At 37.3% G+C, this 21,154-nt stretch overlaps 2 protein-coding genes and 1 pseudogene across 4 annotated transcripts; 2 read left to right on the top strand and 1 right to left on the bottom strand.

The window, feature by feature from the left end:
• Positions 1 to 95: 95 nt before the first annotated feature.
• On the top strand, positions 96 to 5,138 carry LOC115955569 (subtilisin-like protease SBT5.4). 2 transcript variants are annotated; one of them, XM_031073741.1, is made up of 12 exons: positions 96 to 227; positions 412 to 521; positions 635 to 732; positions 868 to 1,032; positions 1,729 to 1,837; positions 2,300 to 2,424; positions 2,563 to 2,843; positions 3,248 to 3,345; positions 3,454 to 3,699; positions 3,806 to 3,920; positions 4,032 to 4,245; positions 4,359 to 5,138. In XM_031073741.1, the coding sequence occupies exons 1-12, from the start codon at positions 144 to 146 to the stop codon at positions 4,904 to 4,906; spliced, it is 2,193 nt and encodes a 730-aa protein (XP_030929601.1). In that variant the 5' UTR covers positions 96 to 143; the 3' UTR covers positions 4,907 to 5,138. The 2 variants fall into 2 exon arrangements, with proteins under 2 accessions (XP_030929601.1, XP_030929599.1); XM_031073739.1 differs by having other exon boundaries at positions 2,300 to 2,843.
• Positions 5,139 to 8,388: 3,250 nt separating this feature from the next.
• Positions 8,389 to 8,982, bottom strand: LOC115955455. The gene has a single exon (XM_031073578.1). The coding sequence runs from the start codon at positions 8,980 to 8,982 to the stop codon at positions 8,389 to 8,391; it is 594 nt and encodes a 197-aa protein (XP_030929438.1).
• A 2,754-nt stretch (positions 8,983 to 11,736) lies between these two features.
• LOC115955571 lies at positions 11,737 to 18,296 on the top strand (annotated as a pseudogene). Its single transcript, XR_004084155.1, has 11 exons — positions 11,737 to 12,049; positions 12,301 to 12,410; positions 12,503 to 12,600; positions 12,776 to 12,940; positions 13,773 to 13,882; positions 15,649 to 16,183; positions 16,443 to 16,540; positions 16,652 to 16,897; positions 16,964 to 17,078; positions 17,175 to 17,386; positions 17,495 to 18,296. The product of XR_004084155.1 is annotated as a subtilisin-like protease SBT5.3 (transcript).
• Positions 18,297 to 21,154: the final 2,858 nt, after the last annotated feature.

The following is a 21,154-nucleotide window of genomic DNA, read 5'->3' as shown; positions in this document are numbered from 1 at the left end:
GATGACCAATTATCTATATCATCCAAAGACACAGCAAAACTGAGTTATAAAAGCAGAGGAAAGCAGAGTCTCTTTACTATCTCTAGTCACAAAATTTTATTCTTTGGTTTTGTGACTTGAGAGAGTTGATAGGGAAAAAAAAAATGGCCCTTTCTTTTCTCCCCTCGCTTCTTTTACCCCTTGTTGTTTTCTTTCTTTTGCATACCACCACCAATGGCGCTAAAAAGGTAACAACATTTTGGTGTTGTCATTCAAAGTTCTGTGTTTTTTGTTTTCATGAAAAGGTTTTGATATTTTATGCACGTCAATAAAATTCCAGGTTTTAAATGTATGTACCAGTATTGATCTGGGTATTTGATAGACTTCTATAACTGTTTCATCAATGGCCTTAATTTTTACATCTTGGTGCAGTCTTACGTTGTGTACATGGGAGCACAATCGCATCTATTTGATGCTTCATTGCAAGAACGTGACAGTGTGACGAATTCTCATTTAGACATGCTTGGATCATTCGTAGGAAGGTATAAAATTTGATAACAGGTGTCCTGTATAACTTATGTTCCTCTTTCTTTTTTCTTTTTGGTCAATGTTGAATAAAAATGACAACTTTGTTATTTATAAATTTCTTGCACAGTACTGTGAAGGCTAAGGATGCAATCATTTACTCTTATACAAGACATATCAATGGATTTGCTGCAATGCTTGATGAGAAAGAAGCAGCAGAGATTGCAAGTGAGGAATACAATCTAATTCAGTTCTCTGGATTTTTATATTGATGGCTCTGTTTTCCTCTGTTTCTGTCCCTGCTGCAAGCTAAATTTATGCAGTTGGGACCATATCTAACAATGGCTGTGTTTTCACTTGCAGAGGATCCAAAAGTAATATCAGTATTCCCAAACCTACCAAGAAAACTGCACACAACGCGGTCATGGGAATTTCTTGGGCTTACTAAAGATGGACAAATTCCTGATTCATCAGCATGGAAAGCAGGGAGGTATGGTGAAGACGTAGTCATTGGAACCCTTGACTCCGGTGAGTCTTATATTCTCTTTTACTTCAAGATTGATTGCTTTTTCGTTTCACAAAGTGTGAAGAAATATGAAAATGTTGCATGCATGTTTCTAGCCCTACTAACTTCTTTGTACAAGCCCTTAAAGTTGGCTATGTGATGAAACCCATATGCTTTGTATTGCTGCTTTGACATGAACATATTTGACTCCAAACTCTTTTTTTTATTAGATCAATTATCAGGTCAATTTTGATATATTTCAAATCAACGTATGACGTTTCTTAGTTGATTTGACCAACCCAATTTTAATATTTTTCAGATTGGAGTGTGCTGATCTCATGTTACAAAATATTGTATATTAGAGATTCATGGTACTATATATATAAAATATAAAAAATACAAAATATTTTTTAACAACCCATAGTACCATATATATAAAATAAATATACCTTTTGTATTATGATTGTAACTCTATCTCTCTATTAATTCCTCCATTACTTAGGTCATCCACATTCACTTATTCTTATCTTTGCAACTTGATATTTGTTATCATTATAAATTTGCAAGTGTGAGTCACCAAAGAAATAAATCTCAATTATCCATATATGCAATATGTTCACATGTATATAAAAAATATTTGTGCAAATTTTCCTATGTTAATTGCTATTTTGTTTTGACATTTTATGGTGTGCGCTCTTTTTTCAATGGGATTGTACTAGGTGCTTGGCCAGAATCAAAGAGCTTCCAAGATAAGGGGTACGGTCCCATCCCAGCCAAATGGCGTGGCATCTGTCAACCTGGCTATAAAGATGGAGTTCGTTGCAACAGGTCTTTTTATTCCCCTCCACTCATGCTAATTTTCTCTAACAAATTTTGAATAGGAAATACCTCATCCGATTGTGTGTATTGCCTTAATGAGTTCATATTGAAAGATTTTATGAATACTATCAAGAAGTTTATGTTGATAACCAAAAAGTGACACAGTTTCGATTTTGATAACAAAATTGAGTTCATAAATTTTGAAAAGCTATTGAAAGAACTAAGGTGGTTCATTGTCACACTTGAAAACAAAGTGTGCTAATTTAGCTTCATGGGAATTATCATGTCTTAAATGCTTAAGTAAATTTTCAAAGCAAAGAACCACGTGGAATGGCTTCTAATGTAATATGATTTGATAGAAATCACCCTCTAGTCATTCTTGTTAAGTCAATCTGGTATTTGCTCTCTATTCTCATATGTTAACATTTGAATATGGCACGGCTTCGCCGTTTTTAATTGTTATGTATGCAGGAAGTTGATTGGAGTTCGGTACTTCAACAAAGGTTATGCTGCAGCATTCAGAGCTCCTCTTAACAAATCCCTTAACTCTGCTCGTGATCTGGAGGGCCATGGCACCCATACCTTATCTACTGCTGGTGGTAACTTTGTACCCTACACTAGTGTTCTTAACATTGCCAATGGCACCGCTTCAGGTGGATCACCAAGAGCCCGCGTGGCTGCCTACAAGGTCTGCTGGCCAAAAACTGAGTTTGTTGGCGGGTGCTATGATGCAGATATCATCGCTGCCGTTGATGCTGCAATAAGTGATGGTGTTGATGTGCTCTCAATTTCTCTTGGTGCCACTGGCGGCACTGAATTTTTCAAGGATGGGATATCAATAAGTTCCTTCCATGCTGTGAAGAATAATATTGCTGTGGTTTGCTCAGCTGGCAATTCTGGACCAATTCTGGAGACTGTAACAAATGTGGCTCCATGGATTTTCACAGTTGGGGCTAGTACAACAGACAGGAATCTTGCTAACTATGCTTCTCTTGGCAACAAGAAGCAAATCGAGGTATTGTGTATCTTATTTTTCAGTCCATGTAAAAAAATATTCTAGGGATTAATTTTAGTATGCATATAACACGAAAGTGAGTTGTAGCTAGACAAGTTCTGAGCTGTTTGCTTATTCAGCTATGCCCTAACATTGATTCTGCAACAATTATTTGATTCTTAATACTAGGTGCTTTGCCTTTGGCGTTGCAGTTGGATAAGGTGATAAGGTGGGAGTTCAATCCTACCATTTTTTTTTTCCATATAATGCATATTCAAGAGAGCATTATTGATAAACTAGTTCTGGAAAAGACCAGGAATTTTTAAAAATTTCCTCCAAATGCAACTTTTGACAAGAAATATGTAAGTTATCCTTATTCATTACATGAAAACAGTTGTAGTGACATTCCTAATTTTCATTGTTAGGGAGTAAGTCTTTCAGCTTCAGGCGTGCCAGGTGGAAAGTTCTATCCATTGATCAGTGCTGCAAATGCCAATATTGCAAACGTATCCACCACATCCGCGTAAGCACAACCACTCCATATAATTTTGTAATATCAAATTGTATGATTACCTTTCTTCAATTCTCTACCATATAAAACTGAGTTTTTTTTTCCAATCCTTCCTGGTAGTCTGCTTTGTTATGCTGGAAGTCTTGATCCCAAAAAGGTGAAAGGCAAGATTGTGTTGTGTCTACGAGGGGAGATTGCAAGAGTTGATAAGGGCAGTGAGTGTCTTAGGGCAGGTGCTGTAGGTATGATATTGGCTAATAATCTGACTGATGGGAATGATCTTTCAGCTGATCCTCATGTGCTACCTGCTTCACATATAAACTATACTGATGGCCAAATCATATTTGCTTACCTTAACAGAACCAAGTACCTATCTTTTTCACTTCTTACAGTCATTTTTGAACTAGTTAGACCCAAGATTATTTTCTAACAAGTTATGATTGTTATATGAATGGATATTTCTTTGTAATAGGAACCCCACTGCTTCCGTTACTGATGTAAAGACACTATTAGGAGTAAAGCCAGCACCATTTATGGCTGCATTCTCATCTAGGGGACCCAGTAACATTGAGCCAACAATTCTCAAGGTCTGCAAAGCAATTCAATCTTCAACATTTTTTTTTTTTTTTGGGTATTATTTTCAAGTATACATCATGTGCAGATTCTCTTATGTGCTTAACATTTTGTGTTAATTGCAGCCTGATATCACTGGACCAGGAGTGAGCATACTTGCTGCTTTCACCGAAGCAGTAAGTCCCACTGGATTAGATGATGACAAACGCCGGTTTCCATACTCTATACTCTCTGGAACTTCCATGTCATGTCCTCATGTTGCTGGCATTGTTGGCCTTCTCAAGACACGGTACCCTCTCTGGAGTCCGTCAGCTATCAAATCTGCAATCATGACTACAGGTAAACGTTCTCTTTAAGTTCATATTGCAAATCCTTCATGCTGTGAAGTCAGAGAAGTGTCGCACATTCTTGTTCACCTCCTCTAATCTTTCCATTTCCATTTTCAATTCCAGCAAAAACCCGAGATAACACCAGGAAGTCAATTCTGGACTCATCCACTGTTGAAGCGACACCATTTGCCTATGGTTCAGGACATGTGAACCCAAACAGTGCAATGGACCCTGGACTCGTTTATGACGCTACCACTGAAGATTACTTGAACTTCTTATGTGCTCGTGGCTACAATGATACCATGATCCGATTATTTTCTCAGAAGCCTTATTCATGTCCCGATACTTTCAGTCTAGAGGACTTCAACTACCCTTCAATTGCAGTTCCTAACATCCAAGCACGCAAGGTGACTCTTACTAGAACAGTAACTAACGTTGGTTCTCCAGGCAAATACAAAGTGCGTGTCAGGCAACCCTTTGCAGTTTTCGTCACTGTCAAACCTAGAGTTTTGGAGTTCAAGACAACTGGTGAAAAGAAGACCTTCCAGGTTATTATTGCGCCCAATTTTGCCAAATTAGGCACTAGAGCCGGCTATGTATTTGGAGATATGATTTGGTCAGACGGCAAGCACTCAGTCAGGAGTCCTATTGCAGTGAATCTTGCTAGCTAGAAATAAAAAAATAGGTCCATTTTTTAGATGTTTTCATTTGCTAGAGCCTACGGTGTTCTATGTTGAAAGAACAGAATTAGTCTTTCCTCTTGGACACAATAATTATGTAATCCTAGTTCTAGTTGAAAATGAAAACAGAAACATCAAGATGATTTGATTATTTGATTGCCTTCAGTATCTTATGCATCTTTCTTGTTCCTTCAAAGTGCATCACCGCGTGTAAACCCCAAAATGTTGGCTTATTGGAATAATACTCTTATTCATCATGATGACTCATAAAGTTGTACTAATTGTCATTACTCTCCAATAGGCTGCTCTAGACCATGTATATGACATTCCATGAAACTTCACATGGCATTAGTTTATAGTCAGAACTTGCAAGTCTTTATTAATTACGAAGCAAACGTTCCCTTCCTTCAAGGACATCCAATAAAATTAGAATGCTACTCACAACTAACAAGTTAATCTAACAAGCTATAAGGCTGACTGGTACAACTTTATTGGTAAACTATAAATTAAATTATTTTATGATTAGGCTTAGTAGACCCCTGACTTAGGACAACCACACTATTTCAATGGAACAATTAAACTATAAAATAAACCCTAGGAGTCAGCACCTAAGGGCTGCTTGGAGTCAGCACCAAGCAAAAATTGAAACACATGTTTTTTTTATAATTCTCAAAACTATCTTACAATAATCAAAAAAAGTGCTTAAATAGCTAACAATAAAAATACATAAAGAAACCCTAATTATCAAATGCTCAAGTTTGCTTAGTCTCAAGCCCAATAACTAATAGGCTCCATCCATAAGGCCACAGGTTGAGCCGTCTTCTTTTTGCTCTTCCTCCTATACGTGTGTGTAATTGGGGACTTGTACCTCATGTCCGCACCAACTCCCACTGGGTGAGAAGAACTTGACCTCGTCGAGTGGAAATCTAAAGAGCTCTGATAGTACTCCAACAAGTCTGGATCCAGTCGCTATAGCTCATCTCGAGTAATCCATGTGCAATCAAAATTTGGTTGCCCTCGCCATCGAACTAGGAAACGGTGAACTCCTTCATCCCTAGTAGAAATAATCTGCTCGTCTAAAATAGCATCAACAGATTCTTTATGTGCATGGGGCAGATTTAAGGGTAAAGGGGTGGGAACAGGGGCATCAATAGGATTTGGCAAAGACTCATCAAAAGGGGTATCAGGAGTAGCTGTGGGGCTTTTATAAGCAACTAAATCCTCAATATTAAAGGAGGAGCTAATACCATAATCATGAGGAAGGTCAATGACATATGCATTTGAACCTATTCGTTTCAATCCCTTGAATGGTCCAGCACTATGAGCCTACAATTTCTTAATGGTCCCAGAGGGAAACCATTCAGGTCGAATCTGAATCATGACATAATCCCCTACCTGAAACTCTGCATGATGCCAATGAGTGTCAACATGAATTTTATATTGAGAATTACTTACCTAAATTTTTTTGCAAATCTCATTATACAAATCATGAATATATCGTGCATATGCCTCAACAAATTCAAAAATCCTAACATGTGGGGACATGGGCAAAAGATCTAAGGGCTTCCTAGGTGTATATCCATGCAAAACCTTAAAAAGACTAGCACCTATAAACCTGTTGACAGAGCTATTATATGCAAGTTAGGCTGTAGGAAGAATTGAATCCCAATTCTAATTAGCTTCACACATTAGACACCAAAGGAGGTTGCCTAGACTACAATTAACCACCTTAGTTTGACTATCAGTTTGAGGATGAAATGCCGTGGAAAATTTCAATTTAGTGCCCACTAAATGCCACAAGGTCTTCCAAAAATAACTCATGAAGCGAACATCCCTATTAGACACTATGGTTTTTGGAAGACCATAAAGTTTGACAATCTCATCAAAGTAGAGCTTTGCAATCTTAGAAGCATCAGAGGTCTTAGAACATGGTAGGAAATGAGCCATCTTAGAGAAGCGATCAACAACTACTAGAATGGAATCATGCTTCCTAAAGGTGCAGGGCAAACCTAACACAAAGTCCATACTCACATCCTGCCACGAGTGATCTGGCACAGGTAGAGGCGTGTACAGGCCAATGTTTTGCTTGCGATGTTTGGCTAGTTGACATGTATGACACTGACCAACTATCTTGGCAACGCCCTTCTTAAGACCAAGCCAATAGAATTGACATTCCACTTCCTCAATTGTTTTGTCTCGGCCAAAATAACCTACTAGGCCTCCTGCATGTATCTCCCAAACTAGGAAATCTCTCACTGAAGACTAAGTGATACATAACTTGTTGGCTTTGAACAAGTAACCATCTTGAAGGATATAATTATCCAGGATTGGCCATGGGGCATTACTTAGGCTAGTGTAGAGCTCCCCAAAATCTGGGCATGACTCATATTCATCCTTGAGTCGTTTAAACCCAGTAACCTTAACACTCATGATGGATAGCAAAGACACCCTTTGACTTAGTGCATCAGCAGCCTTATTCTCAACTCCCACCCTATGTTTCACCACAAAGTAGTAGCGTTGCAGAAACTCAACCTAACTACCGTGTCTAAAATTCAGTTTCTTTTGGGAATGGAGGTAGCGCAAAACTTCATGATCAGAGTAGATAACAAATTCTTGAGACAACAAGTAATGGCGCCAATGCCAAAGAGCTCGAATAATGGCATAAAACTCTTTGTCATATGTGGAGTACTTTTGCTTAGTATCATTCAACTTCTCACTGAAATAAACAATTAGGTGGCGCTCTTGACTAAGTACTCCCCCTATACCAATATCTGAGGCATCACATTCCACCTCAAAAGGCTTGGTAAAATTAGGGAGACGCATGACAGGTGCCTTAGTCATCTTTTGCTTTACCTCATTGAAAGCCTTTGCAGCAGCTTTAGTCCAAACAAACTCCCCTTGTTTCATGCAGTCAGTGATAAGGGACATAATGGTACTAAACCCCTTGATGAATCGGCGATAAAAGGAAGCGAGCTCATGAAATCTTCGAATTTCATGGATATTTTTAGGCTTGGGCCACTCCACAATCACTTGAACCTTTTGGGGGTCAGCAAAAACTCCCTTAGAGAATACTATGAAACCTAGGAAAACTACTCTATTGATGAAGAAAGGGCACTTCTTGAGGTTGCCATATAAACTCTCCTTCCTAAGGGTGGTACAAACTTGAGTTAAGTGGTCTAAGTGTTGCTCTCTAAACTTACTATAGATGAGGATGTCATCAAAGTACACAACCAAGAATTTCCCCATAAAAGGCTTGAGCACTTGAGTCATCACTCTCATAAAGGTACTAGGAGCATTGGACAATCCAAAAGACATGACCATCCACTCATATAAACCATCCTTCGTCTTGAAGGCAGTTTTCCACTCATCACCAAAACGAACCATAATTTGATGATAGCCACTTTTCAAGTCTATCTTGGAGAATATCGTTGCTCCAGCCATCATATCCAACATGTCATCCAACTGAAGATATTTCACAGTGATCTTGTTGATGGCACTATCAACACACATCCTCCAAGTCCATCTTTCTTTGGAGTCAAGAGTGTAGGGACTGCACAAGGACTCATGCTTTCACGAACAAAACCCCTCTTAAGTAGTTCTTCTACTTGCCTTTGCAACTTGGCATGCTTTGCAGAGCTCATCCTATAGTGAGGCAAGTTAGGTAGGGCCGCTCCGGGCACAAAATCTATGGCGTGTTGTATGTCACGCATGGGCAGTAAATGATTAGGGAGTTCCTCAAGGAAAACATCCTTAAATTCCTGGAGCACTGTCTTCACTTCTTCAGGTTGCTTTTCACGGGTCTCCCCATAAAGCTCTCTGGCAACTAAGACAAACACAATGGATTCTTGAACTGCTACCCTTTCAAATGCCTTTGGGCTTATGATGTTCAGGCCTTTCGCCTTTGGTGCTTTTTTCTTCTTGCTTGTGTCAATTGGCTTGGGTTTCAAAGGATTGAGCACAATCTTCTTACCTTCAAACATAAATAAGCAAGAATTGGATCGCCCATGAAGGGTGACATCCAAATCATAAAGCCAAGGCCTACCTAAGATAATATGCCCTACATCCATGGGAATTACGTCATACCATATTTCGGCCTTGTAGGTGAGGAATTGAAGTGAGACAACACATCTTTCTCTTATGGCTATAGAGGAAGTATCCACCCAAGAAACTTTATATGGGTTAGGGTGAGGGGTCAATTTCAAGCCTAGGCGGGAAACAACGTTAGAGGACACCGCATTAATGCAACTCCCACTATCTATAATAACCTTGCAAGTTTTGTCTCCACACTTGTGTAAGTTTGGAAGATGGCACTCCTTCACTAATCATCATTGTCTCTCTGCTCTGTCAAAGCACACCTTACCACATTCAAACTAGGGACACCAAAGTCCTTATAGTCATCAACCTGGGGAGAAATGGCTCTAATGCATGCGAGATAGCTAGGATCATCTTCCCATTCTGCCTCAACATCTTAGGTTTCTTCAACATTTGGATCATACACTAGTTCCTCAACATCTTCAACCTTTTCATCATCCTCTTGAATGACAAGGGCCCTAGAGGGACACCTAGTTGTGATGTGTCCAACCCCATTGCATTTGAAGCATTGGAGGCGAGAGCCTAATCTTGAAGGCTCATTGACCTCACCTTTTCCCTTGTCCTCTTTTTCTATTAGGGTGCTATTGGGGTTAACCTTAGGGGGTAAGGCAAATCTAGATTTGCTACCAAAATGTTGAGAGTTGGTGGGAACACTCCGGAGCTCAAAACGTCGTCAAAAGATAGATTTGGATGCTAATTCACAATTCCTAGTAAGGTCATATGCTTCTCTTAGGGTAGTGACTCCTCGAGTGATAATCTCACCTAGTAGGTTAGCATTTAAACATTTCTTAAACCTATTGAGTGTGACAACCTCTTCCTTGACCATTCGAATTCACCTCCTAAACTCCTTGAAATTCTCTATATATTCAACCACAGGAGCAGTGCCTTGCTTTAGGCGATCCCATTCCTCAAGGAGGGAGCTCCTATAAGTTGGAGGAAAATAAATCCTTGAGAGTGCATCCTTCATCTCAAGCCAATCAGTAATGGGGGGCTCATGCCGTCGCCTAAGGGTATCCTCAAGGTCTTCCCAAAAAAGGTCGTCTCTTCCAATTAACTTCATCCTAGCATACCTCACTTTCTTATTCTCAACCCAATGGTAATAGTTAAAGAATTTCTCCATCTGACGTAACCAATTAGTGAAATCCATGGGTCTAGGCAGCCATCAAAGGTGGGTGCTTCTATATTTTCCTTGGACATCCTATCATCATAATCCCTAGGGCCATTGTGATTATAGTGATCATGTTCAAAGTTTGGAGCCCTATTAAAGTAACCATGGTTATTTTGCCTAAGCATGTTATCTCCTTCATGATTAATGGTCTCTCTTTGAGATGCTTCAATTCGCTCAACCCTATCCAATAAATTATGGACACTTTTTGCTAGGTCTTCTATGGTTTGCTCTAAGGAGGGCCTAGGCTCGAAAGTGGATTGATGTTCAGAGTTTGACATGATACGACCACTACGTAGATGCATGCACACTATATTTATGAATACAATTGAGATTCACAAAAGTTCAAGTAACCAATTATCAATGTAAAATTAAGGTCAAGCAAGAGTGCATGTAGAGATTAGATCAAAGAATCAAAGGAATAAATTGCAGTCAAATAGTGACAGTGTTCACAATATTGAGAGATAGCCTAAAGAAAATTCAATTTCCAATAAGCTCCACAATTAATAATGAGAATCAGATATTTCAAAGAAATTGGTTTTTTTTTTTTTTTTTGGAATTTTAGAATGGGTACTGAAAAAAAGCACAAATAATAAAATAGCTAACTTGAGCACAAAATGGGTAGGCCAGTGGGGTATGGTGGGATATGCACATAAAAAATATAAAGATAATATCTTTCAATAAGACAAAATTGAACCCACCAAAAAGAGAGTAAGAGTTGTACCTTGGTCAGTGGCCAACTTATTGCACTAGATAGTCACGAGCTTGGCTCCTCAAGTGAATGGATCTTACTTGGACAAGTGTACCTGTGGATGAACAATTTAAAGGCCCAATACATGCAATGGGCTGTCACAGTAACAATACTTTCTTTCTTTTCTTTCCCTTTGATTTTTTTTTTTTTTTTTTTTTTTTTTGGGTTGTGGGTTGTGGGTTCTGTGATCAGAGGCGGGCACGGATGGTGGTCACCGGTTTGGAAGGCATCGCAGGTTTTTCTATTGGCTTGGCGGTGAAAAACTCATGTAGGGCTGCAGGGTATATACGGATTGTTGGGGCTGGTTTGGGCTTGTTTATCTCATGAGGCAAAAACTTGAAAGGTACTATCAGATTTGGCTGGCTTGCTCTTTTAATGGTTTTGCTTTCAATTGGTTGTCTACAGTTGTGTTGTATGGACCGGAAGTCTGCTCTGATACCAAAATTGACGTAGGACAACCACACTATTTCAATGGAACAATTAAACCATAAAATAAACCCTAGGAGTCAGCACCTAAAAGTTGCTTGGAGTCAGCACCAAGCAAAAATTGAAACACATGTTTTTTTTATAATTCTCAAAACTATCTTACAATAATCAGAAAAAGTGCTTAAATAGCTAACAATAAAAATGCATAAAGAAACTCTAATTATTAAATGCTCGGGCTTGCTTAGTCTCAAGCCCAATAACTAATAGGCTTCATCCATAAGATCACAGGTTGGGCCGTCTTCTTTTTTCTCTTCCTCCTATACGTGCTTGTAATTGGGGCTTGTATCTCGTGTCCACACCACCCCCCCCCCCCCCCCCCCCCTTTCCTCCACCAAAACAGCTGAGTGGCTCTTGACTTCAACATATTTCCATTAATAACTGGAATATGGAGGAAAATAAGAGAGAAATCTTCTATCGCTTTCAATGTTCACATAGTTGGCAAGGACATAGTATCTATTCAGACTTTTTAACTTTCCACAGTCACTACAATATTGAACCAAGGTGTCTGTCCTCCTTAAAAGAGAGAGCTAGTTAGCAAAGACAATACACAAAGAAACTAATGGGGCTATCTGTTCTCACTCCTTTACTTCTATTAGTCATTTTCTCTTTGTTGCAGATGCATACCATTGCCAACAAAAAGGCAAGTTTGTTTCTCTTTTATTTTTGTTACTTTTCATTATTACATGCTTTATGTTTTAGATTCTTCTAAATGATGATGTTTTTTTTGAATATATGTGGGTAGAATTTACGATGAGTTTCAAAACTGGTATATTTTTGCTATTTAATAAACTTCAGCAAGTTCTCCTTTCTCATTCCTTTTTCTAATATTCCGTTTGAGTAGATTTCATATACATGTGCCATTAAAGGCCTTAAATTACTTTTATGCTTCAGTCTTATGTAGTGTACCTAGGAGGGCATTCACACGGACAAGACCCTTCATTGATGGATCTTGATGGTGTGACAAATTCTCATTATGGTTTGCTAGGGTCTATCTTGGGGAGGTATATAATTGTATACAACTCTATAAAATCTCTGGTTTTTAAAGTACAATAGAAGTAGCAAGTTCTTTTTATTTGTTTCATTTTTCTCACAGCAATGACAAGGCCAAGGAAGCAATCTTCTACTCGTATACTAGACATATCAATGGCTTTGCTGCAATCCTCAATGAGGAAGAAGCAGCACTGATTTCAAGTAAGAAGTTCAATTTGATACATTTGCGCCGAAACGTTAGTCAGTTCACAATAACAATTTCAAAGAATAGTGTTTTTTCTCTGTTTTCCCTGTGTTTCATATCTGGTTTAATTTGTTTCTACAAGAACTGGAAGAATTTGGTCTGCTAATATATATGAACTTCCCAACCACACAGAGCACCCAAATGTTGTATCAGTTTTCTTAAACAAGGGGAGGAGATTGCACACAACAAGGTCATGGGATTTTCTTGGACTAGAGAGAGATGGAGTAGTACCTTTGGGCTCAATTTGGCAGAAGGCAAGGTTTGGTGAAGATACAATAATTGGAAACCTTGACACTGGTTAGTTTGAAATCCTCATGAGTTTTTTTTTTTTTTTTTTTGCTATAACCAATTTAAATGAAAAAAAATTGGAATTAAGAATGAGTATTTTTAATTTTCGTGAAGAATGAAGTTACATTTGAATGTTCAATGTTGCATGAGAATTTTGAACTTCACTTATTGTTCACTTTTTTTGCACAATCAATGTCTTTCAATGAACCTGTGTCCGTGGAATACAGAATGTACATGGGCTATGTTTTGTATAATTCTTTGATTTGGCAATATTAGACCAGATTTTTGTATAAGATATAAAAAATAGTAATGTATAGACCACAGAGCAATTACTTAATAATACTTCAAATAAATCCAATTTTGACCATTGTGCATGACCAACCCATTATGGCATTTTGCTAATTTGATTTGACTAACCCACTTTCTTAAGTTAAAGTATTTTGTATGTATTTCTCAGATGTAGTATAATGTATATTAGAGGGATTACAGCTAGTTTGTTTTCATTTAAACACCAAAAATACCTCATCCTTTGGAAAATTTATTATGGATGATAATGCATGTATTGTTTGAGCAAGTTGACAGCATTTAATCCTTCATTTTATATCAATCTTAAGATCTCCTCATGCTTCCTCCTTGGCGGCGCTCATAACTATATTTTCTCTTTTGTATAATACCAACCATTTGACAGTGGTGGGGTCAACAAAAAAAAAGATCTTGCCTAATCATAATTGCTTTTGCTTCCCTTCTGTGCGGTATATATCTGTCCCACTGTTTCCTTGTCAATTGCTATCTTGTTTTGACACCTTTTGGCATATCACCTTTTATAATGTGGTTTTGATAGGTGTTTGGCCTGAATCAAAGAGCTTTAGTGATGAACGGATTGGTCCCATCCCATCAAAGTGGCGTGGAATATGTCAGCATGGAAATAAAGACAAGAGTCCATTGCAATAGGTCCATTTTCCTCTCTGCTTCCTGCCAATTTTATCCAGCAATATTGATAGCATTGAGTTTCTTTTCAACGAATCTTACCGGCCTTATAAGATTGTGTTTTACCTTTTTTTTCTTGCTTCACAAGTTTATAATGGTAATTTTTAGAAGTGTTAAATGATTTTGATTGTGATGTCACATTAGATAGTTAGAGGTTCGTTAAGTAGTACAAAATTTCTGACAAAATCCTTCTCACACTTTGTTTTGAAAATTTTATGAAAGTCAGTCCATAGCCATACAAGAAAACTAAATTTATGCAAATATTTGAGAGGAGTCAGCTAAAGACGTGTGCATCAGATAACCACATTTGCTTCTGGTATTGTTGGTTTGATGAGAATGGACATCTATCAGTACATTTGCTTCTGGTATTGTTGGTTTGATGAGAATGGACATCTATCGGTATAGTTACTTTGGAAATAACTCTTTCTATCCAAAAACTGTGGCTACATTTAAAAACCTGAACCTTATGGTTTAAAGTTTTGAAAAGAAGGGTCCAAAATATGTATACTGTTTGAATAAAGCTGCATAACATTCGTTTAGAGCATGGTAGAATTTTTAATATTATCATTGAAGCTCATATAATTGAAGTTCTATTATATAAAATGTAATTATGTGTTATTGGAATCACAGCCAAAAGAAAAGACAATAATAAAAACAAAGTTTTTCCATAAAATACAATTTAAGTCAATTTAACTTCAATCATTCATACTAGCAGCTGACCACTCACTCTCCAATCATTATTTTAAAGTCAATTCAATTTGAGGCTTTTTATTGCACATGAAGATCTAACAACTCTACATTGAATCCTCAGCTTAAATAAATGATTTGAAAATTTTCTTTTAACTTGCATAAGTTTGTCACTTGTCTATTATTAAAAACATTAGGGCCTTTTTTTTTTTGTGAATCCTATGCCACTAACTCAAAAACAAGCACAGCCACTGATTCTTCCTCTAATTCATGCCATGTTGATAGGATTTGCTAGCTAAACATGATTTGCTTTCCAGCTAGATGATTAAGAAATCCAAAATCTTCTATTTGATGCCTATAATATTCCTTATATGCCTGTCCATTTGAAACAGAGTTAATCATAGTTGAGAAAACTACCCAAAGGAAGTAGAATAAAAGAGATCCAAGAATTATTGACTCATCCCACATGCATGGAATATATCTTTTTTTTATACCATTGCATTTTGACTACTTAATATAAGGCAGCTATTTTCACCCTCCACTTTTGATACATTCTATTCCCTTCCTATCTTGTCAATGATTTTTCCTTTCATTCACAAAGTTGAGCATGTAAAGCTTAAAAGTGGAGCATGGAGCCAATGACCTTTCTACTAGGTGACACTTCCCTCTCTAGTGGAGGGCCATGTCCAAGGGTCAGATTCCCTTGACAACTTTACCTAGCCCAAAAAAAAAGGTGGAGCATGTATTGTAAAGTGTCACATGGTTGTATCCATGTCAAGCTCTTAGAGACTGGAAATTTTTAGTTTTATTGTTTCTCTGATTTCTATGTGTTACCTCTTTAGTGTTTACCAAAGCTTCTTGAGCTTGGTATAAAACAAAAAATAAAATAAAAAAGGCTTATTGAGCTTATTTGGCTTATGTACATCTTTTTAAACTTTAATTTTTCTAAATACAATTGTACTTTTACCGAGATTATTTTTAAGCCCAACAAACCAATGAAAATAACCTTTATTCATTATGCTGTGAATTTTTGTGCTATGCAGGAAGCTAATTGGAGCAAGGTACTTTAACAAAGGTTATGCCTTCTATGCTGGGACTCTCAACTCCTCCTTTTTCACTGCACGGGACTATGATGGCCATGGCTCTCACACCTTATCAACAGCTGGTGGTAACTTTGTTCCTGGAGCTAGTGTTTTCAGCCATGGCAATGGCACTGCAAAGGGTGGATCACCAAAAGCCAGAGTGGCAGCTTACAAGGTATGCTGGCCACCAATTTATGGTTTACAGTGCTTTGATGCAGACATCATAGCTGCCTTTGATGCTGCAATAAGTGATGGCGTTCATGTGCTTTTGGTCTCTCTGGGTGGGGCACCAGCTGAATTTTTGGAAGATGCAATTTCAATAGGGGCTTTCCATGCAGTTAAGCATGGCATTCTTGTTGTTGGTGCTGCAGGAAATTCAGGACCAGATCTAGGGACTGTAACAAATGTGTCACCATGGATGTTAACGGTTGGTGCTAGCACAATTGATCAAGAGTTCACAAGTTATGTTGCTCTGGGTAACAAGAAACACCTCAAGGTATTTTCAACCCTAACAACTTTGGTTGTTGCTCATTTGGGAGATTTTATTTCATTAGCCGATTGGACTTAAAAAAATAAGCTGAGCAGAAGTACAGTTGTACTTAGAACACATAAGCTTTAAAAAGTTGTACATAAGTTGAATAAGCTAGCAAAAAGTTGTACATGAAAATGCAAGGTTCAAGGCCCTCGATGGTCTAGTACACCATTGTCATCAGAAGTCATTATGTGATAATCCATTCTAAAATCTTCACTACCAGGGAGCAAGCCTTTCTGCTACAGGCCTGCCATCTCAAAAGTTCTATCCATTGATCAGTGCTGCAGATGCTAAAGCTGCTAATGCATCTGCTACAGAAGCGTAAGAACAACTCAATCTATCAATATTAATTTTATATCATTTAAAATTGTACACATTGCTTCAATTCCTCCATCACATGTATAACTAGTGTTTTATGAAGTTCTGTTGTAGCCTGCAATGTATGCCTGGAATGCTTGATTCCAGGAAGGTGAAGGGGAAGATCTTGTTCTGCCTTCGAATGAATAATGAAAGAACTGTAAAGGGCGAGCAGGCTGCTCTAGCAGGTGCTGTTGGGATGATTTTGGCTAATGATGAGCTAAATGGAAATGACGTTCTATCTGAGACTCATTTGCTTCTTGCTTCACATATCAATTTCACTGATGGCAAATATGCCATTGCCTACATCAACACTACCAAGTAAATCTCTGAGTCTTTCTCCTATATTTTTTGCATTCATTCATGATATGTATGTACATGTAACAGGAACCCTATGGCTTACATGACTCACCCAATAACACAACTGGGAACGAAACCAGCTCCAATAGTAGCTCAGTTCTCATCAAGAGGACCCAATATGATTCAGCAAGCAATCCTCAAGGTCTGCTTAGCAATTACATTTACATCTTTAACATTTCTCTTTGTTACTAATAAACTATTAAACCGATTGCACATTTGATTTTGCTATGCATTTCAGCCTGATGTCACTGCAAGGGTTGGACATAATTGCAGCTTACACCAAAGCAGATGGGCCAACTAATCTAATATTTGATATGCGCCGGATACCTTTTAACTCACAATCTGGCACTTCCATGTCATGCCCTCATGTCTCTGGAATTGCCGGGCTTCTCAAAACACTCCACCCTGATTGGAGTCCAACAGCTATTAAATCTGCAATCATGACCACCGGTACAAAAATCCTTTCTTAGGTTAATGATAATAATCTCATGTCCTATAAAATGTGACATATACTTTGCTCTAGAATTCCTAATGTTTTAGTACCTATTTCATCTGCAGCAAGTACAAATGATGACAACATGGAGCCAATGCTGGATGCATCCTACCTCAAGGCAACACCATTTGCCTACGGTGCAGGAAATGTTCAACCAAACCATGCCATGGACCCCGGACTCATTTATGATCTAACCATATATGATTATTTAAATTTCCTATGTGCTCATCACTACTACAAAAGCCAAATCAATTTATTCTCGGATAAGCCTTATGCATGTCCTAAGTCATTTAGTCTAGCAGACTTTAACTACCCTTCAATAGCTGTCCCTAATCTTTCTGCAGATTCAGTGATTATTACTCGTATAGTTACAAATGTAGGTTCTCCAGGTACGTACAGAGTGCGTGTCAAAGCACCTGCTGGAGTCTGGGTCACAATAAAACCTAGGAGAATGAAATTTAAGGTAATTGGAGAAAAGAAGAAATTCAAGGTGATTTTAAAACCTAAGGTTGAGGGTAAGCCTAGAGGTTATGTTTTTGGAGAATTGGTATGGTCAGATGGCAAGCACCATGTCAGGAGTCCACTTGTGGTGAAGCACACTGAGAATTGATATTTACAGACATAAATGTCTCGTCTTTTTCATTGGAAAAAAGATTTGTTTATGTAATGCTTTTAACATGGCAAATAAATGGGTAGTTATTAAGCAAGTCATTAGTTTTGTTACCTTCAACTTTTTAGGCCTAAGTTTTTTTCCGATTGCAGCAGAATGTCAAACCCAGAACATTAATCAACTATTTGTAACCCAGACAAAAAAATGAAATAGAATAAATAAAGTTGATGTGATTGTCAAAAACCAAGAATATTCTGGTTTCTTTCTTTTTTTTCTTTTTTCCTTTTTTTTTTTTTTTTTTTGTGGTTGCTGCCATTGTTATCGGATTATGAGTTGAAATAAGCCAGGTAAATACTATATGAACTCAATCTAAAGCCAATAGGTAAATTAAAATACTGATCCAGCTGAGCTTCACCTTGCAGTATTAGTCACAAATACACTGACCTTCTATTGATAGGGCTGCCATTGCAAAGTTTTTTTTTTTTTTTTTTTTTAATGAATTAGAAAATTTTTTTTCAACAAACCACTTTACAACAGTATTACAAATCACAGGCAGCAGCAGGCTGCAAACTATCAAAGGAAACTAATTAAGGAAGTTATCAAAAACAAAGAAAGGAAACTTCCACAGGTTGCATAAGGTCCTATATTGGATAGAATTTCTAATATTTCTACACCAAAAGAGCCTATATCTAACAACATATACAATATAGTTCATATTGATCAGTTTCAGAACAAATCTTTCCATTGTAAATTATGGCATTCCAATTAATCCAAATATGGTAGATAACAGTTATCCAAGCAATCTTGTAGATTGCAGAATACCTTATCTTTGAGACTCCTTCTAAAATAATCTTGCCGTAACAAGTATAAAAAGACAATCAGCCACTTGATTGCCAAAATAATGCTTACAGTATTGCCACTACACTAAAAGAAAGCAGGGCCTCAAGTCCTTGCTGCTGATCATTTACATAACATTTGAGCTTTTCCTTCTCTCTTTTGCGGATGAATAGAACAACAAAGTCATAGTAATTTTTTGAGATCAATTTGGATCCTCAATAGATGAGTGATAGTCAGTCACTGTATTCTTTTCCTCCATTCTATTCTATCCAAAGTCGTTCTCTTTGTTACTTCTTCAGTTGACATGTCATTTTTTTACTATTTCTACTAGTGTTATGTTTGGTCTTCCTCTACCCTTTTTCAAAACAGAGAATTTTACACCCTGCTTAGCAGGAAACGCGTACACCAGCAGTTAAGCCAGAGACTCATTACCTCCAAGTTATCCAAAACTCAGCTCAACTATCACAAAGACTTCCCTAGCCTTCCCGGAACAATTCACACCTGGTGACAAGGCAGTGTCTTCAAATACATCATCTACTAATAGAGATCATTACATATCAACTTGCTAGGACAGATGATTGAAAATGTCACAAACTGGCCTCTTTTCTCTTAGGTAAAATTTCCTAATAAATGGCATCCAAAAACAAGAAATTAGAAGTACAACTTTCCCATCATTTTGTTAGGCCCAGAATTAGAAGCTACCTTCATTAATACAACATAGCCATAAATTATTTCATCATTTTTGACAATTTTCATACAGAAGAATATCAGAATAAAGGTCACTCCCCATCCCCCACCCCCAAAAAAAAAAAAAAAATCTTGAATCAATGCTTTTCAACTATTCGAAGAGAAACCACAAAAAGTACCATGTGGAAGATTTAGGCACAGATTTGTTTTTTATTTGGCTTGGATGAATTAATTTTTTTTTTTTTTTTTACTGAATAAATTATGAATTAATTTATTTAGCTTGGATGAATGAAAAATTCATGACCAAATCAAAGCAGAAAAATACTTAAATATTAAAATCACCGTTTTCTAATAATTTAAGCTTACTAATCAACTTCAACACAAAATACCATTCATCATCCATAGTCATACCTACATATATATATATATACATATATACATACCATCAACTAAATTTTACACAAAACACCGTTTAGCATGCATAGTCTAACCTACTTACCTATATATACATACATACATAGGCAAAATCATAAATAAGCTTATAAACCAATAAGATTAGATCTATTAGGAATTAAGTATAGACATGAGTACCATATTAAAAAAGATAAAACATAACTCTGATACGCATGAGAAAATATGAAAAAGAAAATAAAGAAAGTATAGAAAACGCAGTAATTAACGTGGTTCGATCTCAGAAGCCTACATCCTTGCAGATAAAAAATTAAGAGAAGGTAAGGAGAGGGAGGAAGAATCGGAAACTTATGGCATGGGCGGAGTAGGGAAGACAAACTTTGTTTTTGCGACTTTTGTTATGGTTCTTAACCAAAACAAAGAGCAATGAAACCACATATAAAGTATGTTGTCCTCCCTACTCGCCCATGCCACAACCTTCCGAAAATCCAAACTCTCTCTCTCCATTTTCTCCAATGACAAACACCACTTTGGTAGCTCCACTCATGTATGTATGTGAGTGCCAATGCACTTTGAGTCTTTGACTAGCTAGTTCTACACCTACCTTAGCTTACATTACACATAATAATACCCTTTCATGCACTAAGCATTATATAGGGGTGTGTCAGTGCTAAAGTTGTGTCAGTAGCCGTTGGATTGAAGAGTTTTTTGTTAGGTGAATATTGATCTTGTCCATTCATTTGTTCGGTAAAGTTTTCCATCAACTTTGGTTGAAAGTCTACGTGTTTGCCTATCCGAATTTCTCTTTAGCAACAAAGGTAAAGAAAAAGGAAGAGAGACAGATTATTTATTTATTTGTTTGCTTGTGGTTCCATTCCAAAAACTTCTTGTCTTACGGTTCACATGTTGCCAATAGGAATCTCTCCTACACCCAGAAAGCACACAAAACTGTAAAGTCACAAACCAAAGAATGACAATATTATATGACTTGTTGGCCATTATTGGACGCTATTCTCTATTAAATATCAATCTTGATGGTGGATTACAGATAACTCTCTGCTAATACTATTCTTTTAAGTATTAACCTTTTGATTTTATTTATGTTAAATTCTGCAACCGACAGAATTACCTGACGGTGCAAATACTATTGGACAAAATTTTCAAGCCTCAGCGTTAGGTG

Source organism: Quercus lobata, chromosome 8, assembly GCF_001633185.2.
Source record: "Quercus lobata isolate SW786 chromosome 8, ValleyOak3.0 Primary Assembly, whole genome shotgun sequence".
Lineage (NCBI taxonomy): Eukaryota > Viridiplantae > Streptophyta > Magnoliopsida > Fagales > Fagaceae > Quercus > Quercus lobata.
The sequence above is the reverse complement of the archived record's forward strand: the minus strand, read 5'-3'. Positions and strand labels throughout refer to the sequence as shown.

What these genes read in the sequence shown, in the direction of transcription:
- LOC115955569 (XM_031073739.1), top strand. Translation starts at nt 144, where the DNA reads ATGGCCCTTTCTTTTCTCCCCTCGCTTCTTTTACCCCTTGTTGTTTTC. An exon ending in CTTGGATCATTCGTAGGAAG is followed by an intron (nt 522 to 634) that starts GTATAAAATTTG and finishes TTTCTTGCACAG; the next exon opens with TACTGTGAAGGCTAAGGATG. An exon ending in CATTGGAACCCTTGACTCCG is followed by an intron (nt 1,033 to 1,728) that starts GTGAGTCTTATA and finishes GGATTGTACTAG; the next exon opens with GTGCTTGGCCAGAATCAAAG.
- LOC115955455 (XM_031073578.1), bottom strand. Translation starts at nt 8,982, where the DNA reads ATGGATGTAGGGCATATTATCTTAGGTAGGCCTTGGCTTTATGATTTG.